This window comes from Equus przewalskii, chromosome 6, assembly GCF_037783145.1.
Source record: "Equus przewalskii isolate Varuska chromosome 6, EquPr2, whole genome shotgun sequence".
In the NCBI taxonomy this organism is placed as follows: Eukaryota; Metazoa; Chordata; class Mammalia; order Perissodactyla; family Equidae; genus Equus; species Equus przewalskii.
The window spans coordinates 98,634,072-98,656,422 of record NC_091836.1 but is presented as its reverse complement, the minus strand read 5'-3'; the positions used below and the strand labels follow the sequence as shown (position 1 = coordinate 98,656,422).

Below are 22,351 nucleotides of genomic sequence, written 5' to 3'. Positions count from 1 at the left end.
GCATTTTTTTTTTTCTTGAGGAAGATTAGCCCTGAGCTAACATCTGCCGCCAATCCTCCTCTTTTTTGCTGAGGAATACTGGCCCTGAGCTAACATCCAGGCCCATCTTCCTCTACTTTATATGTGGGACGCCTACCACAGCATGGCTTGCCAAGCGGTGCCATGTCCGCACCCAGGATCCAAACCTGCGAACCCCAGGCCAACGAAGTGGAACGTGCGCACTTAACTGCTGTGCCACCAGGCCAGCCCTGGATCTAGGTTTTTAAAAAAAATTACAGAAATTTTAGACATTCCTCTAATAGTATAAATGCCATACACAACATTTCAATCTAATAGCTAATAAAACTTTAATTCATATTCAGTTAGAACAAAAATAATATGAATAATATGAAATTGAGCTTTTAAACAGCACCAACAAACTTTTTCTCACTAAAAAATTCTTTTGTACATTTAAGAAAAGTATACACACATAAATTATCTGAGAAATAGAAAAAAATGATTAGAATTTTACAGGCAAAGGGGAAACCGCAGACACAGAGGACACCGTTGCACCAGCTTTTAATTGTTCTGTGAGTTTTCATCCTCTCTATGAATTCACGCAGAGGGCACAATATTAACAGATGCAAAACATTGACATAGGGCTGGTGCTGTTTACTTTTTTTCATTTTGAAAAGAGAATATTCTGTGTAGATTCATCTATCCTATGCAGGTATAACCTTATAAATGTGTTTTTTGTCTTTTTTTAGTCCAATTCCCTTTTTACACTCATATTCATTTCCTGATTGTAATAGAGGAGAAAACGGATCTAATTAAATATAAAACTTTGTGTCAAAATAGATCTAATGGTTAACACTAATCAGTTGCCTGGGGAAGAAGCACAAAAAACAGATCAATCGAACAAAAAAATCTACCACCAAAAGTACAACAGGAATAGAAAAGGGTGAATGAAAAGAAATATATGTCAATAACTTTACATTGAGAGATTTTTCCTTTCAATCATTATAAGCATTTGTCAATTATGTTTCTACTACATTTTCCTTTTCATATTTAAAATATTATGAGCTCAACACTGGAAGCTCTAAATATCAGTGATTTCACAACCTTGATGAATTCTAGACGCATTCAAGTTAGAGCAACAGGTTTTCTATTTTTATTTTTTATTTTTCTGCTGAAGAAGATTGTCCCTGGGCTAACATCTGTGCCAATCTTCTTCCATTTTGTGTGTGGGATGCTGCCAAAGCGTGGTTTCATGAGCAGTGTATGGGTCTGTGCCTGAGATCTGAGCTCACAAACTACAGGCTGCCAAAGCTGAGTGCGCGAATTTAACCACTGTACCACCTGGCCAGCCCCAGAGCAACAGTTTTATATGACAAATCCAGGCTGCTGCTGGGGAAGGGGTGGTCAAGGCACTGAAGGTCACTCTGCAGTTAGACTGAGTCAAAGCGAGGAAAGAAGCTCTTGGAATATTTCAAATTATGATTCAATAAAAGATACATCATATCTTATATTTCTGTTCATCCTAAGAGACATATATGTGTGAAAATACATATACATTTATGTATATATGACAAATGCTTATAAATTTCTCATACAGACAGAATTAAGTAACAAGATCCTTGGATTTCGTAATTTGAGACAGTCTAATTCTCTAGGTATGAGATGGGCTTAGAAAAGTGTGCTTTGTCATTTTAAACCTTGCTTTCACCAACGTGTTAGATTTTGGGCAAATTCTTCTCTGTCTTAGTCTGACTTTTGCAAAGTGAGCAAAGTAGAGTTTGCCTCTGACCTTTTAAAGAGGATTAGAATAAGTGCAAAGTGCAAAGTTACATGAGAAAAAGAGCTCTGTAAAGCCAAGATACGACTAATAGTAAATTTTTATAGGTAATGTAGGTGGCTTCAAAAAGACCCCTTTCCTAATTTTATCTAAATGTTGCTAGATGATTTCTTTTTTTTTTTTGAGGAAGATTAGCCATGAGCTAACATCTACTGCGAATCCTCCTCTTTTTGCTGAGGAAGACTGGCCCTGAGTTAACATCCGTGCCCATCTTCCTCTACTTTATATGTGGGATGCCTGCCACAGAATGGCTTGATAAGTGGTGTATAGGTCCACACCTGGGATCCAACCCAGTGAACCCTGGGCCGCCAAAGCAGAACATGCAAACTTAACCACCGCACCACCAGGCTGGCCCACTAGATGATTTCTTTGCAATAAGCAATCAAAGAGACTCTGAGAATCTGAAAGGATGAAGTCTTTGGCAATCTGTAATGATGAAGGTCTAGCTTTTACAAGCCTTAAGATCATGCTGCCTTAAAAGAGAGACATCCTCACACACACACTGTAATATGATTTATACTTTCTAAACATTTAATCTGGAAGGAATTATCAAATGCATATAGGTTTTAGTCTCACCTCTGTAAAAATTATAAAACAAAATACAATTTTATAAACAGTCTTAAATAATAGGAAAATGCAGTGCCTGGCAAAAACATAAAGAACAGAATTTTCTCAGGAGTATGTTATTTCTTGAGCTCCTGCAAAGAGAAAAGAAACTCACATACACATACACACCCACCCACACAAGCTGGTACACAAGTGCCTCCAGAGGTTGACAGCTAACGCTCTACTACATTCTTGAGGAGACGGGCCATATACAAAATTAGAAGAAGAGACAAGTATAGGTTAAAATGATTACCTATGGTGTTCTGTGTCTAGACATTAAGAGATACAATGGGTTGCTGGTAACTTTAATTGGTATTATTTTAATAGCAGAAAAGTAAATTACTTTTTCTAGGTTCTCAAACTATTTATAAACTTCGACAAATTTTCAAGACAATTATACAGAGTTATATATAGATAATTTAGCAATGAAAATGGGTGTGTCTTCTCATCAGTAACATGGGCAACTTTATCAAGTTCTAGTCACTCCTAGATTTGAGGCTTCTCCCTTTTTTTTTTTCCCCTGAGGAAGATTCGCCCTGAGCTAACATCTGTGCCAATCTTCCTCTACTTTATATGTGGGATGCCACCACAGCATGGCTTGATGAGCAGTGTAGGTCCACACCTGGGAACTGAACCCAGGCTGCTGAAGCAGAGCATGTGAACTTAACCATCAGGCCCTGGGGCCAGCCCTTGAGGCTTCTTTATTTGACAGTATAACAACCCTTGCAAATCCTTGGCATTGCAACCCTGTACCCTCTGAAGAACTAACTCTCTACCAAGTGTTTTTTTAAAAAAAGAAAACTACTGACCCCACTCCCCATAATTAAACATGACTTATGGCAAGAGTTAACAACTAAAACCTGCAAAATATGGTGAATGTATTCAATAATTAAATTATAAAACGAGGTAATTTTATTAAGGACACATTTCTATTGAAATATCAAATTCTGTGAAGTATTTCCAACCAAAAAGAAATCCTAATAAAAAGTGGGTCCAATATTATGACTTGGGATAATCTAATGAGTAGAAACTCTTACTTTTTTTATGTTCAACACAAGAAATCTACAACCTTTATCTGTACAAAGGATACATAGAGATAGTTCGCCAGTTCTAGCTATGACATCCATATCATAGATTTTTTTTTAATTAGTACTTAATACTTTTTTTTTTTCAGTGAGGAAGATTGGCCCTGAGCTAACATCTCTGGCAATCTTCCTCTATTTTATGTGGGACACTGCCACAGCATGGCTTGATGAGTAGTGTGTAGGTCCACATCCAAGATCCAAACCCATGAACCCCAGGCTGCCAAAGCAGAGCACACAAACTTAACCACTATGCCACCAGGATGGGCCCCATAACACAGATTTTTTGAAACATTAAAATAAACAAAAAAGTACTCTCTTCATAACTGCAAGGATGTGGAGTCAAAGTTTCTTATCAAGCTGATCATGATCAAGTTTCAGGCTGGAGATGCAATAGCACTTCAGGGTAGTACAGGGGCTTATTCCTCCTTCAGTCCCAGTAGTTGGTCCTAACAGGTTGAACTGATATGTCTTTATTGGTTCAGGGAGAATGAACCATTCAAATAACATGGATCTCCTATCCCACCAAGATGGCAAGGTGAGCTCAGTGAGAAGGGAGCGACATAGACTTCTTAAATACCCCAAATCCTTTTGCTGGCCCAGGATATGGTGGTGGCGGCGAAACGTTGTGTTTTCTTGTGAGTGCCATTGCCTGTTCATAAGAAGGTAATCCTGCGTCCTCCTCTGGAGGTGGTGATGGACACAAGACAGCCTCCTCAGGTCTTCTGAAAATGATGGAGGGAGTGTGCCTGCCCCTTCTTCTACAGGTGGCTGAAGAACTAAACAGAGAGACAGCATTTAAGTCTAGAAAAGGCAGCATTTTTAGGTTAAGATAGTAATATTAAAAAACGCAACTGACTATTTTGATAAAAGTTGAACTCAATTTACTAATATAACAACAGTTTTGTTTTGTTTTGTTTTGAGGAAGATTAGCCCTGAGCTAACATCTGCCGCCAATCTTCCTCTTTTTGCTGAGGAAGACTGGCCCTGAGGTAACATCCATGCCCATCTTCCTCTACTTTATATATGGGACACCTACCACAGCATGGCTTGCCAAGCGGTGCCATGTCCACACCCGGGATCCAAACCAGCGAACCCTGGGCCACGGAAGCGGAACGTGCAAACTTAACTGCTACACCACCGGGCCAGCCCCACAACAGTTTTATTTTACCCATTAACTCTGAAAGAATCTTGGTAAGGTGGGAAGGTCAAGAGGTTTGAAGTCAGATGTGGGTATGAAACCAGATCCCATCATTTCATAGCTGTATGACCAAAGGCAAGTTACCTCAGACTCCTCTGTAAAATAGGGATCATAATATCCACACCTCAGCAGAGTTGTTTTGTGTGGACTGACAAAGACGTCGGATGTAAAGCACCTAAGCAGTGTCTGGAACACTATATCAAAGACTCAGAACAGCTGATGCCCTTTTCCTCCCGCTCCTGAATTAAAACTTCCTCAAAGTACGATGTGAAACCAAATCCAGGCTTTGCTAAAAGGCAGCACAACTCAAGCCAAGGAAACTGATGCCACAGAGACGATCCCAGCAGCAGAGGCCTGGTGCTCTCCCCTGCCCCCCTGCAGCCCTGCTGTCGGGCCTCTCCCTCCTAGCTACTCCACTCTTCTCCACACAAGTCTAACCTGCAGCCTGCTTTCCACTGAATCAAGTTCTAACTCCTGCACTTCCAAGCCCCCCTTATTTTGGCCTCGCCTTCTTTTCTATAGTTCTCTGCTCTTGCCCAGGTACCTCTTCATACTCCTCCATGTGTGCAATGAATTCTCTGTCCCATCTCTGCTTTCACTGGTGCTGTTCCCTTTCTCAGATTATTGTCTTTTCCCCACTCCATTGATCTGAGGTGAACAATTGTTTTTTTAATATGGCCTAGTTCAAATCCCACCATTTTCACAAAACTTTGTCTGTTACACCAGCCAATGGAAACTGAAATGCAACACAGGCTTGCTGTTTGGACCAACATTTTCCCTTCTCACTTGCAAATTACAAATTGTAATTTAAATATTAGTAAATCGATCTTTTAGCCTGTGAGGGTGGCTGTCTATGAGGTATCTATGCAAAAATTAACCTCCAATAGTTATGGCTAATAAAATAATTAAAGGTAATCCCTAAACTCTAGTCAACATTTACAATACTCTTCCCAATAACAGAAAGTTTAGCAGACCCAAAATACTGTAAACTTTTCCAAACTAAATCAGTCACTTTGCCCCCTAGAACACACCCTTTGGAGGTAAGAATGAGATCTGAAATTGGAGGGAAGGAGAGAGGAAAAAGCAAAGAGAGAAGAGCTGTGTAAATCTAGGAGCTCGATAGTCAGCCCTTCGAAAGTCGAGAGGTGACTGAGGGCACCCCAAGTCTTCTTGGTGGGCTCCATACGACTCCTCCATCAGATCTGGAACATATTCTTGGCAGGCTAGTCACTCGCCACACTTGTTAACTTGGGACAAAAAGTTCTATCTGTTTGCTTATAGGGAAGGGGAGAGACAGATGTTTTATTTGAACAAATTAATTTTTCCATGTTGACTTTCAAAATTTGAGATACAGAAACAATATAACAATGACATCAAAGTCATTAAATATCTACACAGTGATTTCTTACATACATCTTAAATGACTGAATCAGAAAGTATGCCCTAATAACATCGCAAATAAACTGACATGACATTATGCCTATTTTCCTTCGTAAAATATAGAAACTAAGAAATGAAAAGGTCTTGTTTCTCATTTCTGGGCATGTTTTTGGGTTTTTTTTGGTTTTTTTGTGAGGAAGATTGGCCCTGAGCTCAGATCTGTTGCCAATCTTCCTCTTTTTGCTTGAGGAAGATTTCTGCTGAGCTAACATCTGTGCTCATCTTCCTCTATTTTGTACGTGAGACACTGCCACAGCGTGGCCTGACAAGCAGTGTAGGTCGGTGCCTGGGATCCAAACCCACAAACCCAGGCCACCGAAGCACAGCACACAAACTTAACCACTATGCCACCAAGCCGACCCCACTTGGCATGTTTTTTTTTTTAAAAAGATTTTATTTTTTTTCCTTTTTCTCCCCAAAGCCTCCTGGTACATAGTTGTATATCCTTCATTGTGGGTCCTTCTAGTTGTGGCATGTGGGATGCTGCCTCAGCGGGGTTTGATGAGCAGTGCCATGTCCGCGCCCAGGATTCGAACCAACGAAACACTGGGCCGCTTGCAGCGGAGCGCGCGAACTTAACGACTCGGCCACGGGGCCAGCCCCCAACTTGGCATGTTTTTACAGAGGAATGAAATGAACTTTTCTGACAATGATCTTATTTTTCACTCTTTCCTTTGTCAAACACTCCCTCCTCCTCCCCCTCCTTCCAGACTTGCAAAATATAGAAAGAGAACAAATAACTCTGCTGGGAGAATTTCTTGGGACAATAGTTGAAAAGTACTTTAGTTGGGCCAGCCCCATGGCCAAGTGGTTGAGTTCACGTGCTCTGCTTCGGCGGCCCAGGGTTTTACTGGTTCGGATCCTAGGCGTGGACATGGCACCATTTATCAAGCCATGATGAGGCGGCATCCCACGTGCCACAACTAGAAGGATCCACAACTAAAAATACACAACTATGTACCGGGGGGCTTTGGGGAGAAAAAGGAAAAATAAAATTTTTTTAAAAAGTACTTTAGTAAGTATTTAAAAATTAATCCCCACATGAGAGAATGTCCAGTAAGCCTAGTTTGAAATGTCTCCTAAAACTCAACGGGTTGCCGTTAGGATCAAAGTGAGACAAGAGAGGTAAAGTGATCTGTGACTTGTACAGCATCTCACTCTACTAACATCAATAAACTAATCGTACTTTTAAAATGAGAGGTATCCAGGGTTTTAAATTTTACAATACCATACACAGACAACATGCATAATAACGGTACCATTTTCTCCGTGTCTTTGAATTCTGCCTCTACCCTCATGCAGGGATGAAGCTAGAAGGTTTCAGAGAAAAAAGGGTATAAGGTAAGAAGATGTAGTGATGCAGAAAAGTAGAAAAATGAAGAAAAACCGGGAGAAGCGAGAAGGCAGCGTCAAGCCTGAGGACACAATATGGCTGTGCCAGCACGGACCGCGAGGGAAGTTACTGAACACAAAGGCATAGGTGAACTTTTTGGACAAACATTATGAATGGGGTGGAAAAGAAGGAAAGATAAAAGGCAGGAAGAGTCTCCAAAGTCAGGTTCTGCCTAGTTCTTCACTAACTTGTGAGTCTCCAGGACTCCTTCAGCTTGTGGAGGAAGCCACGCTGAATAAAATCTTAGTCAAAAGCCCTAGAAAATGGAAAGACCTTCCTGTCTGCTAAATAAGGGAAATTAATAGAAGTTTCTCAGCTTAAAAGACAGTGACTTAAGAAAAATTAAACAAATCCTCCCTTCCTTTCCCTCACTTCTCAGACTTTTACAGGATTCACAAAGGTCTCTGTGAGACTCCTCGGTGCGCCCCCATGGGTCCTGTTACTGCTTCAGGGGCCACCAGGACTCCAGACTGCGGTGGAATCCTGACTGTCGCCCTGGCCTCTGCCCGCCTGGCAGGTGCGCCTTCCCTCTGTGCCCTTATTGTGGGCTCCGCCGCGGCTCCGGCCTTTGCCTTCTGCCCTCCTCACACCCAGAGAACTTACTACCCTCATGCTTCAGCTGTTATCTTCCAATAGATGGATCCTAATTCCACCTCTGTTGCCCTAAACTCATACCTTAACAATAAAGAAAAAGTTTTTATTGTGGTAAAATATATATAACAAAATTTGCCATTTTAACCATTTTTAAGTGTACAATTCAGTGGTATTAATTACATTCAGAATCTTATGCAACCATCACCACTATCTATTTCCATAACCTTTTCATCACCTGGTCACCATCATGAGCTTATTCACAGAATTTTAAAGTGTGAATAGGGATGCATAAGCATCAATTTCGAATAGCCTGTTTAGCAGCTGGTGCTGTTTTAGAATAAGGTTACTTCTACACTTACTCATCCATATTTACTGAGAAGATAATATAAATAATATGGAAGATAACTTTTTATTTTAATGAGGATGTTGAGGTTCTATTATGCAAACAATTAAGGCCTTTATGAACCTTTATCTTTGCTATATCCTCGAGTGGTAACCATTTTATTTTATTAATTTTTATTTAACTTAAAGGATGAATAAAAATAGCTGAATTTGAAGCCTAGTCACACTGTTTCTATTTGGGTAGCCACAGGGCTAGATCCATTAATACTGTGACTCAGAGTAAACATGGGACTTCTTGCCTCTGGAAGTAACGTGGGGACATTAGCATCTGCCTCGTGCTTAAGAAGAAAATATTGAAAAATCAAGCTGACATTTGTGAATCTTCTTGTTTTCTTTCGAAGGACCTTAGAAATAGCATCATTAAGCTGTTTATGTAATTGTTAAATTGGTCAACCAAACACCTGTCAGAGACAGAGGCAATGGGGGAGACAGGACAACTAAATGCCATGTGGTATCTTCATTGGATCCTGGAGCAGAAAGAGGGCACTAATGGAAAAATGGGTGAGATCTAAGAAAGTCTGGAGTTTGGTTAATAGTAATGTACCAACATCGGTTTGTTGGTTTTACAAATGTGCTATGGTAACATAAGATGTTATCAATGAGGGAAATGTAGTGAAGGATACACGGGAACTCTCTGTGCTATCTATGCAAACTTTCTGTATATCTAAGAGTATTCCAAAACAAAACATTTTCTTAAAAATAGGCAGCCATTTTTTTATCCATTTTAAAATAACAGTATAGAATGTATAATAGTGAATTAAGTATTTTTACTGGTACTTACCCTGGATGTCGTTGCCTGTTACACTTAGTGATACAAAGATAGTAACCAAGTAATCCAAAAATAACCAAAAATACTCCAGCAGCAATTAATCCAGTCAGAAGGCCCATAACATCAATTTTCTCTCTGTTACCATCTTAAGAGAAAAATAATTAAAATGACACAAATATAATCACTGAAAAGTACCACCTATGATTTCAATAAATTTAACACTGGGTCTAAGAACACTATGAGCATCTGATAATTAATACTGACTTATTTTAAAAGTCTTTGTGCTAGAGACATGACCTGAAAATTTTTTTTCTTTTTGAGGAAGATTAGCCCTGAACTAACATCTGCCGCCAATCCTCCTCCTCTTGCTGAGAAAATTGGCCCTGAGCTAACTAACATCCGTGCCCATCTTCCTCTACTTTATACATGGGATGCCCACCACAGCATGGCTTGCCAAGCGGTGCCATGTCCGCACCCGGGATCCAAACAGGCAAACCCCAGGCGGCCAAAGTGGAGCATGCACACTTAACTGCTGCGCCACCGGGACAGTCCCCGACCTGAAAAATTTTTAAATGACACTTCCTAAAAGCCCTAGTTAAGGTTTCATTTATTTCAAATAGGTCATATTAAATGGATAATATTCAAGACTAAGTGGGATAAGCATATTCTTTGTTCAACCAGACAAACTCGGCATTAACTATGAAGACAAGTGTATCGAGCAGGTCTAGCGTAGCTTTGTAAACCGTCTCCCGACAGCTGGGGCCCTACCTGCAGGAATGGAACAGCACGTGACTAGAACAGCTGGAGATGATCAATACAGATAAAATAAAGGATCTCTGCTCTTTAAAAGCTGCTTAATTCTATCTAACAATCTTAATTACCTAGTAGCATAAGCATTCCATTCACCTGTAGTGGTAAAAAAGAAAAAAAATTAAAATAGTTTACTCCTTGAAATGAATGGAGTCCTACTTTTATTCTGTGCAAGTCTTGACTTAGCTGAGCTGTTTTAAACAGCTTTAAGCCTATTATCTCATTTCCCTAGTATCTCACCAAACTTGATTTTCAGTGTGTAAATAGATGAACATGGCCTTCTCTGTCTTAGGTAGCCTAGTGTGTAATTGAGAAATCTTCCTCAGATTTACAAGGTATGTATCTTGAGCAACAACCAAACTCAAACAATGAAACTACAATGTATTATAATAAAGAGAGGATGGGAAAAAACATTAAATTTGGTCAATTCTTGCCTTACCTGATTTTGTGTTTAGTCCTTTAATTGAATATTCCTGCCAAAATGTCATCTAAGAAAAAGGTAAAATTTCCAAGTTTATTTAATTTCTTTATTATCATTTCATTTGGTCCCAGTGACCTGGCCTAGGGGTGGCAAATTCTTGGCATGTGCCCCAGGTAGGATACCAGTTCGCTCAAGCTGGAGGGTGTGACTCCCTCTAACTAAAGCACTGCCACCCACCTCTGTTTCTCCCAACTCTGGAACTGGTCAGGGGATTACTGCCAGTGCCAGCTCTCTGCTGTACCCCACTATTCTCGCTTCACCTGTCCAGAGCCCCAACTCAGGCATCGGGGAAAGTCACACTAGAGTCAGGGAAAGGGCCAAAGGCACAAGTTGAGGCCGTGGACTTATCATGCTTGAAAGGGGGTTTGAATTTTCCTGCACTGGGTGGGCCTCAGTTTGCTAGCAGATTCTACTAAGAGATATTTATCAATTTGGAAAGACATCCCTGAGACTCATTACATTCAGTGTTGCTTGAGAGAAGGGAAACGGATTTTAAAGTGGATCTTGATAAAATCAGAAAATGGGTTTGTGAAACCACATATTTCTGGACAGCTAATCTTCGACAAAGGAGCCAAGAACACACAATGGAAAAAGGAAAGTCTCTTCAGTAAATGGTGTTGGGAAAACTGGACAGCCACATGCAAAAGAATGAAAGTAGACCATTATCTTACATCATACACAAAAATTAACTCAAAATGGATTAAAGACTAGAATGTAAGACCTGAAACCATAAAACTAGAAGAAAATAAAGGCAGTATGCTCTTTGACATTGGTCTTAGAAGCATCTTTTCGAATACCACGTCTAAAGCAAATGGGACTACATCAGACTAAAGAGCTTCTGCAAAGCAAAGGAAACCAGGAACAAAACAAAAAGACAACCCACCAACTGGAAGAAAATATTTGCAAATCATATATCTGACAAGAGGTTAATTCCCCAAATATATAAAGAACTCACACGACTGAACAACAAAAAAACAAACAACCTGATCAAAAAATGGGTAGAGGATACAAATAGACATTTTTCCAAAGAAGATATACGGATGGCCAACAGGCACATGAAAAGATGTTCAACATCACTAATTATTAGGGAAATAAAAATCAAAACTACATTAAGATATCACCTTACACCTGTCAGAATGGCTATAATTACCAAGACAAAAAATAACACATGTTGGAGAGGATGTAGAGAAAAGGAAACCCTTATACACTGCTGGAGGGAATGCAAACTGGTGCATCCACTATGGAAACAGTATGGAGATTTCTCAAAAAATTAAAAATAGAAATTCCATATGACCTAGCTATCCTACTACTGGTATTGAGCCAAAGAACTTGAAATCAACAATTCAAAGAGACTTATGCACCCCCATGTTCATTGTAGCATTATTCACAATAGCCAAGACATGGAAGCAACACAAGTGCCCATCAACTGATGAATGGATAAAGAAGATGTGGTATATATATACAACGGAATTCTACTCAGCCATAAAAAAAGACAAAATCGTCCCATTTGCAACAACATGGATGGACTTTGAGGGTATTATGTTAAGCAAAATAAACCCGACAGATAAAGACAAAGACCACATGATTTTACTCATATGAGGAAGAGAAACACATAAGGAAAACAGATTAGTGGTTACCGGAGGGGAAGAGAGTTGGGGGGTGGGCAAAAGGGGTAAAGGGGCACATATGTATGGTGACAGATAAAAATGAGATACTGGTAGAGAGCATTGTGCAGTCTATACAGAAACTGATAAACAATAATGTACACCTGAAATTATACAATGTTATAAACCATTATGACCTCAAGAAAATAATTGAAAAAAGAAAAAGAAAATGGGTTTGTGAACGACAGAATAAAATCTCAACAGCATGACTAAAAAGTACAGATTCTGTTTTCTTCTCCAACATGAGGGCTGACATTAGCAAGGAATGGGAGGCTGGGCACAGTTTCAAAGAAAAAAGAACTAAGTTCCATTAACACGTGCATTTGAAGGACACCTAGAGAGGTTCTTATCGACAAAAGAGTAAAATGGGACTCGTGAGGTAGGAAAAAGGAGCTGAGGGTATTTAATCTACAAAAGTAAAGAATCCAGGTCACTTAATATTCTTCAAGAATATGTCAGATTATAACAGGGACAGTACTGTCTGCCTTTTATCTTTTCCAGATGAACAGATAGGATTTAATTATATTTTAAGGGGGAACATCTAAAAGTTTTCCCCTAACGTTACACAGATATACCAAACAATAAACTCCTGAATGCAAGGACTACATATTTTGTGTCCTCAGTCTCTAGCAGAGCACTTGGCACACAGCAGATTGTCCATAAATACTTGAAATATAAACATGAAAATCAAAAAGGTCAGGTCACTGATAGGAGAAATTCCTCTGAGTCTTGAATGATAGACGCCTGAGTCAGAGAGCTAACTCAAATAATATCCTCAAGTTTAATTCACTCTGCTTCATGATTGTTTTTGAATAAATATTAAACACACAAAATCACAACATAGTCAATAATTTGCTAATTACTATAAGCCCAGTTAATCAAGTACAAAGCCAGATCTAAATAGGTTAGTTAGCATTTTAAGGAAGTAGAAAGAGATAACAGGTATACAATCCTGATTTCATTTAAAGCATAAATGTGTCAATTTCTTAAGGACAATTTAATAAATTTCCAGCCAATTGACTTATCATACAAATTACCGTTTTATCTTCATCCACAAAAATCTCTCTGGCTTCCTCATAATTACACAGTTCTTCTTGGCACTCTCTTTCCAGGTCCCCGGGAGTGAAGAGCTCCAAATCAAACCTATTATACAGGAGGTGTCTACGTATGAAAAAGTTTGCTTCTTCTTTTGATCTAAAGACTAATAAAGAAATAGAAAGATTTCAAAGATTGATAAAAAATAAGACAGAAAATTCCTGTTTTAACTATGCAAAAAGTGAATAGTTCTCTGATGTGGTTAAATTATATCTAACTTCCTTGTATGGTTTTAAAATCTGACAAAAAGAAATAGCATCAGTAAAAATAATTTCAGCTAAATATGTAATACAAGTATTAGCGTAATTCCGAAAATACTTGAGTTTATTATTATGTCCAAAATTATTAGCATAAACGAAATTATTTAAATATTTTTCCCACCAGACTATTATTTTTCTGGCAAATGACAGGCCAGACTATTCTAATTCTAAAGGGTTGGTTCTCTATGATCCTAACTGAGAGAAATTAGTCTGCTGCAATGGACAATGTTGAACTATGAGAAGACAGAATCTTGGTTTTATTCTGGCTCAGCTATTAGCTGTGAATCGGGATAAGTCACTTATATCTCTGGGGTGACATTTCTTCATTTGTAAAACTGGGAAATGAACTAAATAAATAATCACTAAGATCACTTTATGTTTTAAAATTATAAATTAATGCATTCATATTAAAATTATTATATCAAATTTATACTAAGACAAAATTTTAAACTTCTAAGTTAATAAAATTCTAAGTCAATTATAAGATTAATTAAAAGACACACAGGGGCTGGCATGGTGGCGCAGCAGTTAAGTTTGCATGTTCCACTTCGGCGGCTCAGGGTTCGCCGGTTCGGATCCTGGGTGCAGACATGGCACCATTTGGCACGCCATGCTGTGGTAGGCATCCCACATATAAAGTAGAGGAAGATGGGCACGGATGTTAGCTCAGGGCCAGTCTTCCTCAGCAAAAAGAGGAGGATTGGCAGCAGATGTTAGCTCAGGGCTAATCTTCTTCTTCTTCAAAAAAGACATCCAGCCCCTCCCAAAGGAGTGGCTCCATCCACCCATACCCCAAATGTGTGTCCACAGTTCTTTATAAGATGCCCTCTGCATCTGCTGGGAAAGTAAATGGTGAAGACGACAGAGTAAAGCACAGACTGATACAAAACCAAAATATCCCACCATGGCAGTATTTCCAAAACCCACAAACTTGAAACTCCTTCTGGAGTCACACAAACAAAGCTTAAGTGATCTTGCTCCAGATCACATTACCAAGACTGGAATTCAGAAACTCTCTGAGAACTACATTAAAATGCTTAAAAGCATTAAAAAGTGTTGATATTTCTCACTGCTAACCATTCCTAAAGAGAGCGATTATTTAATTTAATTATTATTAAGGACATATAATTAAGGATTATTTAATATAATTCCTATATTAAAGAGGGCGATGGAAAGGCAGCTCAGGGCTGACAATAGAGCACGGCCTGGAAGACTAACTAATGCTACCTGTGAGCGACCTCGGGCTGGTTCCTTTACAGCAGTCCCGGCTTGTCCAAGGTATTTTTTCTACTAATCAATCACCTTTACAAACAGGTCAGAATCTTATAGAGCTGTTTTGTCCAAGACAGTAGCCACTAGCCGCATACGGCTATTGGGCACTTGAAATGCAGCTGGTCTGAATTGACATGTGCTGTAAGTGTAAAAAATATACACAGGAATTCAAAGACTTACAAAAAAAAAAAAAGAATGTGAAATATCTCAACGTTTTATATTGCTTAAATTTGGAAATGTTATTTTGTATATATTGGGTTAAATTAAATACATTATTAAAATTAATTTCACCTATTTCTTTTTACTTCTTGTAAAGTAGCTATTTAAAAATTTTAAATTATTTATGTTGTTCCCATGATGTTTCTATTGAGCCAGAGCTCTTCTAGAGTATTCATTTCTATGTTATAAATAACAGAGATGGGCTATTTGAACCACGGGAGAAACTAGAGTGGATATCTGGTGATGGTTGTTTTAAGAAATATTCTAAAAGTCAGACCACTGAGATGGAATATTTCTGTTCTTTCTTCTTCCTGTCTTCTTGTAGATTGTAGGCTACCACTAAGTGGCGACAGAAAGAACATTTCTCCGAGTCTCCATCATCTCTCATGGGACTCTTGCAGTGGCCCTCTGAGGGTCTCCTTGCTCCCTCCCGTCTGTGTTTAACATCCCCTTGTAGCTTCCAACGCGCCTGGTTCTCTCCTGCCTTTACTGTTTCCTCTAAATAGAACTTTCTTCTTTTGGTTGCTCTCAGCTCCTTTAGGATTTTGCTCAATGTTACCCCATACCTTCTATATTTTGTTTTCCCCATCATACTTGTCACCACCTGGTGTTTTATGTTTTATTTACTTATTTGCTGTGACTCTGTTCCCCTCACCAGAAGGAAAGTTCCATTAAACCAGGGATGTTGGTGCCTGGCACACAAGACTTAATGCTCAAAAAATGACTTACTAAATGAATGAATGAACTCAACTTTCCTGGAGTAGGAAGGAACTCTTGGACCTAAATTCTACCAGTTGAAGCAATTCATAGGTATAGTCTGGCATTACTCAGTTTGGCATAGGTTTAAAATACTAAACTAGTGATGAAGCAACTCATGGCCTGCCTAACTTATCCATACTTACTAATTTCAGAATGGAGAATTAGACATCTGCCTCTGTATTGCTACTTTCAGATATGCCCAGATCTTTATATTTTATTGGCTAAAAAAGCAGTGCCAAATTTCTCATTGTCAGTCTTCTGTTCAAGTAGGTTGTCTGAGTTATAAAAATACCCTCTGCCCTCCAAATGGGACTCAATAAAGCTACTTTCAACTTGGAAGGAAAACAAAAAAGAGAGAATCCTAAGCATTTGTGTATGCCTGAAATGACATTTATGCCAATAAAAGTCCTCACCCCTGTATTAAGCGTGCCTCCCAGGGGCTGCTGTTTGCCACTTCCCCTGAAAGCTCCAATTCGGTCAGTGGTTGACCTTAGACTTAAACGTTAGTGCTTATTACACTTTCCCCTGCCTCCCTTATGATCTCAGGAGAAATACGCTCCTTGTTATCTGGGTCCTAAGTAACTGTGAATTTGCTTATAATTGAAAGAAGCCAACTTCCTTGGCCCTGGAACACCCTGAATCCCCCTGTTCCCTCTGGCCACCACTGGAGGACGTGCTGGCGTTTCCACTTATGCATCTGCCTCCTCAGGTTCTGTTCCCATCTGTATTCCTCCTGAGGTGGTCTGTGCATTTTGCTATTTCAAACCCACCAACCCAGATCTTCCATTCTCTTCCTCTCTCCTGTTTCTCCATGTTTTTAAAATAAATTGCTTTTAGGTCATTTCAACTCCACCCCTGGGCTTTATCAGAATTTAGCTGAAGGTCCCTTATTGTCCTAGTTTTTGTTTTGTTTTGTTTTGTTTTGTTTTTGCTGAGGAAGATTTGCCCTGAGCTGACACCTATGCCAGTCTTCCTCTATTTTGTATGTGGATTGCCACCACAGCATGGCCACTGACGAGTGTTGTAGGTTCGCACCTGGGAATCAAACCCAGACCACTGAAGCAGAGTGCACCAAACTTAACCACTAGGCCACAGGGCCAGCACCGCTAGTTACTTTTTGTATCTCCATTTACTGTATCTCATTTGCAGATAGAGAACATCAGCTTCTGTGCCATACAACTCTCCTGAGACAGTTACTACAACTCACTCTCTCCCCTGCTCTCAAGCTTAGCTCCTACCTCTGTCATAGAGTTTATTGAGATTATGTCTACACCCTGCCTCCCCCACCAGATGAAGAGGTCCTCAGGGCAGGGATTACAGGCTTTCACTTCTACGTCTCCAGTCCCTAGCACAGGGCCTGGCACATAGTATGTGTTAATAAAGTGGTTACTGAACAAATTGGCTTTTAAATATATGGGATTCCCTCATTTACATTTTCCAAAGATATCTCCAGCCTTCTGCACTCAAGTCTGACTTCTAAATTCCTTCCTTCGTCTGTGATATCCTTGAGAGGGAAGCCTGTATCAGGTGAATGAATGAATGTGCTCACAAGCTTTCTGGGGATCAGCATCTAGTCCCACTGAGTATGGACCATCAACCTTATATATGAGTGGACTTACATACACGGTGCAGCTTGAGAGGTACCAAAAAGGATCTCCTTCCAAAATCTCTCCTTATCCCACGAGCTAGTCTAGGCAATTGCCTGGAATTCTGCTATCAGGGTTTGATTCCTTTGGGTTAATATATTGCCCTATCTTAAAATATACACACACTCTCCTAGAAGGTTTAACACACTAGGCTGTATTAATCATTAATAAGTCATCCAGGAGTATTAGTCTAACAGATCTTTCCCAGTGAAAATGAGCTGAGAGTGGGATCTGATGAGGAGTAAGGGACAGGAATGTGGGAAAGCAGATGCCCAGTACTGACACGGCTGGGTGGGGAAACACAGTGACTAGGCAGGGAGAAGAATGCTGAGAGCCAAAGCTAATTTTTTCTTTTCTTTTGAGGTTCTTCTAAGTTAGGCTTTTAATATGTGGCAGTCTGTTTACGCCCTGGAACCCACAAGGTGTGAGATTCTAGCTTAGGAAGCTGTAAACCTAATCTGCTCACAACCATCTGACTTTATCTACATAGCCAGACATTTTAAAGTCAAAAAAGATCTCAGAGATCATTCCACTCCCCACCCCCATCATTTCAAAGATGAAGAAATTCAAGCTGAAAGGGGGTAAGTACCTCCCCAGGGTCTGGTAACAAGTCCAGACTAGAGCCTGGGCTCCCTGCCCATCTCTCTAGGAAGAACGAGTAATTATGCTCATTATAACTACCACATAGCCTCATCCGGAAAATCCGCACTCACTGATTTTCAGAAGTTGCAACAGGTTTCTCACTCGGTTAACCACAAATCAGGTCTTAAACATATATTTATCAAAAGTAACTCACAGAAATAAATTTGTATAAATTGTAGGTAACATAATAAACCACATTACCAAATAAACCACAAGTTTAACTAAAGGATATTTTAGCGTTTCTGTGACTGATGGGGGTTTCCCGGACCGGCCCCGCTCACCGTCCTCTCCTGCATGCCGAGGAAACGCGGCGACCACCGGGGGCAGCTGGCTGAGCAGAACCACAAGCGCAAACATCGTCTGGAGACGTCAAACTAAAACAAACAAGATAACAAGGCGCCTCAAAAAACCTCCCGACTCAGCACCTTGAGATCCCGTGGGAGCTGCTCACCGGCAGTCGTCGCCAAGCCCCCGCGCGGAGAGCGGCCCGCGCGCCCGGTGACCGACTGCCCACGGCCCGGCGCACCTGGCGCGGCGACCCCGGCTTCGCCTTCGGGTCGGAACCGGTCGCGCGGGGGCCCGGCTGAGCGAGCCTCTCGTCACGCGCCGCACCTGCAGCTCCGGCGCACGTCCGGGGGTCCCAGATCCCCCGACCCGACCCCGGATCTCCCGTCCCCGCTCCGGATTCCCTGTCTCGGCCCCGGATCGCCCGGCCCGGCCCCGGGTCCCTCGTCCCCTCCCCGGGTCCCCCTTCCCCGGCCCAGGATCCCCCGTCCCCGCCCCGGATCGCCCGTCTCGGCCCCGGGTCCCCCGTCCCGACCCCGGGTCCCCCGTCCCGGCCCCGGATCCCGCGTCCCAGGGCCCCCGATCCCCTACCAACGGGGCCTCCGTCCCATCACCCCGTCCCGGACCCCACGCCCGGCGCGGCTCCCAGGCTCGCTGTGCGCAGGCGCCGCGCGCTTTGCGGGGACGCCCGCGGTCTGTCGGCTGGGGGCTCCGGGGGGGGCCGGGGGGCGCCGGGGGACGGCTGGGGCACCTGGCCGCGCTCTGCCGCCGGCGCAGACCTGGGGCGTCGGGCCCGTCCTCTCCCCGCCGCGGCTCCGCCCGTCCTGGCCGCTCCTCGGCGCGCTGGCGGATTCGGACTCGCGTCCGGACCCGGCGTCTCCGAGCCTGGGGCGTGTCCAGGTCCGCGAGCGCAGCACCCCGAAGTCCCGGCGTCTCCTGGGTCTGGCGGTCCTCGAGGTCCCGGGACGAGAACAAAATAATCAGAGAAAGTACACTTATTAGTAACTTGAAATGGGAAGTGACCTTAAAATTAATCAGTTAGTTGGTTCTCAAGTTGTGGTCCACCAAGTCTGGGACGTCTCCAAGATCTCCGAGGTCAAAACCATTTCCGTTTCGGTAGTAAGACCTGATCTGTCTTTTTCACTTTCGTTCTCTCGTGAGTGAACTGTGGAAATTTCCAGAGGCCATTTGACGTGTAATGATGTCATCGCTCCGCTAATAGAATGCCTGCTTGTCTGTTCTTGTGTGTTCTGTGGTACTATCAATATGTACATTTTTAGAGAGATTAATGAAATTTGTTCTCAGTACTTCTGTGCTTCTATTAGTTATCTTTGGTCATACCTGCCAGGATACCTGTAATCTCATTATTTTCAAATAAATAATTATCTTGAAATCTTGAACTTTTCTTTGCATGTATGTGTTTCAACAACAAAAAGTAAGTATGCTTTGTTGTCTTGATTTGAAATATTTTGAAAATTTCTCAGTGTTAAAATGTAATATGATAAATACCATTAGATATAATTCACATTAAGTAAAAATTCTCTGAGGCTCTTGATAATATTATAGAGTGTAAAGAGTTGCAGCCTTGAGTAATGAAGGCAGCAGGTGGACAGAGCACCTGTGCCACGTGATGTTCACATCCGTCCTTGTCCAATAGTATACTTAGTAATTCTCTGCAACATTATTCAAGGTTCCATGCTTTGGCTAAAGTGGCTTGGCACTTGCTGGAAGCCAGAGGAAACAATTTTTCCCCTTTCTAATTTTTGAGTAATTCAATGTCCACCAAATTCCTTTTTTCTCCCCTTAAAGGCTATTGCCTATTTTATTCTAATTATTTAGAATCAACTGAAGTCTTCAGAATTCAGTTTCTGCAGAAATTTTGTTTCCACTGATTCATTCTAGACAGTGCTTTTTCTTTTTCCTTCTCCCAATCTCTTCCTCCTTGATTTCCATTTGTCCACCTTCTTCTCTAACCTGTTTCTATGGTAGACCCTTCTCTTCCTCTTCAATCCTTATTGTTCTTAAGCAATTGGGATCAGACTGTGAAGAAACCAGAAATGATTCCTTGTGGTTTACATTCTTCATTAGAGCACCCTTTCTTCTACTTATTCATTAATTTAGTCAAGTGACATCACTAAACCCTGAGGGTAGAGAGATAATCCCACAGTCTTTGTTTTGGAGGAGAACTTAATCTAAGATCTGTATCTAAGACCGCAGGCCTGTAAGTTCTTCTCGAGGCTGACATTCATCTTTGTATCCTCCGTAGTACACAGCAGAGCCTTTTATCTTGTTCATGCTCAGTACAGTTTTTTGGGTGGAAGCAATTTATTCTCAGTTAGAAAAGTGTTTCACACTATATTGGGAGAGGCAAATGGTCAGATGCCTCATGCTGTGGAGTAAGTAGATATGAACTTTTTTTTTTAAGATTGGCACCTGAGCTAACAACTGTTGCCAATCTTCTTTTTTTTTTCTGCTTTTTCTCCCGAAATCCCCCCAGTACATAGTTGCATATTTTATTTGTGGGTCCCTGTAGTTGTGAGCATGTGGGACGCTGCCTCAGCATGGCCTGATGAGCGGTGCCATGTCCACGACCAGGAACTGAACCAGCGAAACCCTGGGCCGCCAACGTGGAGCACCCAAACTTAACCACTCGGCCACGGGGCCAGCCTCAGATGTGAACTTTGATGACATTCCTTGGTAGAATACACCCACCCACATATCTGGGTATTTGGACCAAAACAAATGAGGCTTTGTGCTCACATCAAATATCAGAATTTATAGTGTGAGAGGGGAGTCAAATGCAGAAATGGTGTTTTTCAATGGTGAATTACATCCCCATATGTTCCTCTGCGATATTAGATCCTAAAGAATACTGTAGCATTTGGCAATATGCACACAAACTTCAACTTCTGTGGAACTGCAAGATGTATTGAGATTACATAGCAAAGACAGAAAAGAGAATGACCAGTAACAGCATCATCCAAAACTGCCGATTTCTTCTATTTACTTGCTGCATTCACTATCTTATTTTTACCATTGGCTTTTTAAAGTCACAATATTCTTATACCTTTCTTCCAAAGCATTTTAAATGCTTTTATTCCAGCCATCTGTGGAGTTGGGCTGGATATTGTGATTCTTATTTGCCAAAGAGGGATACTGAAGCATTAAGACATCAAGGGTTTTAAGTAGTCATTGGCCAAGTAGTAGCCCAGCTCTGGGCTCTGTCGACTGCCTTTTTGAGTTATTACCAAGCAATGGAGGGCAGTAGGTAAAGAATTATTAAATTTCAAAAGAAATTTTAAAAATCAGAGCGATGAGATTAATAGACTTGGATTAATGTGATAATGCATCTCTGAATTTGAGCACATACCCACCCACTTACCTGTGTGAACTCAAGAATGAAATGGAAACTCAGTTTACTGTATAGGCATGAGGATTGACTCAAGCACTGTGACAGGAAATGTTAAGGTTGCAGTCTTGAAGCTCTGCAATGTCAGGTCATGTCCACATCCTTGAAGACACACTGATGACTGTGTCATTAGACTACTTGGAACAGGAGATACAACTTTACTGAACTTGTTTCTGCGACATTTTAGCCTTGACATTTCAACATCAATTGTTTGCTGTTTTAATTTATTCCAGTAAAATCCTTTGGTGGACAATGAAACACTCCTACTGTTCACGGTTGATTATGTATCTGTATGCGGGTATTTCCAGATTGAACAAAAAGGCAAAGGATTAAAGATTTTATTTTAAACATTTGCTTAAAGCCCTCTAAAGGAATTTTTGACTAGAGCCTCATATTTAATTCTATCACTTAAGAACAATGATTGTTAGTAACAAAATTAAATAAAATCAAGAACAATGTGAGAGGTCATCTGGTTTCATAAGAACTAC

The 22,351-nt window shown here is 41.0% G+C and overlaps 1 protein-coding gene across 9 annotated transcripts; it reads right to left on the bottom strand.

Annotated features, from left to right (window-relative positions):
- Positions 1 to 322: 322 nt before the first annotated feature.
- On the bottom strand, positions 323 to 20,887 carry PRRG4 (proline rich and Gla domain 4). 9 transcript variants are annotated; one of them, XM_008525568.2, is made up of 6 exons: positions 19,234 to 20,887; positions 18,451 to 18,543; positions 13,314 to 13,477; positions 10,571 to 10,619; positions 9,334 to 9,466; positions 323 to 4,301 (listed from the first exon to the last, which is right to left on the bottom strand). In XM_008525568.2, the coding sequence occupies exons 2-6, from the start codon at positions 18,524 to 18,526 to the stop codon at positions 4,067 to 4,069; spliced, it is 657 nt and encodes a 218-aa protein (XP_008523790.1). In that variant the 5' UTR covers positions 18,527 to 18,543; positions 19,234 to 20,887; the 3' UTR covers positions 323 to 4,066. The 9 variants fall into 9 exon arrangements, with proteins under 9 accessions (XP_008523790.1, XP_008523787.1, XP_070482706.1 ...); XM_008525565.2 differs by having other exon boundaries at positions 13,314 to 13,480; positions 19,234 to 19,751; XM_070626605.1 differs by lacking the exon at positions 10,571 to 10,619 and adding an exon at positions 10,203 to 10,227 and having other exon boundaries at positions 13,314 to 13,480; positions 19,234 to 19,751.
- Between the last annotated feature and the right edge of the window lie 1,464 nt (positions 20,888 to 22,351).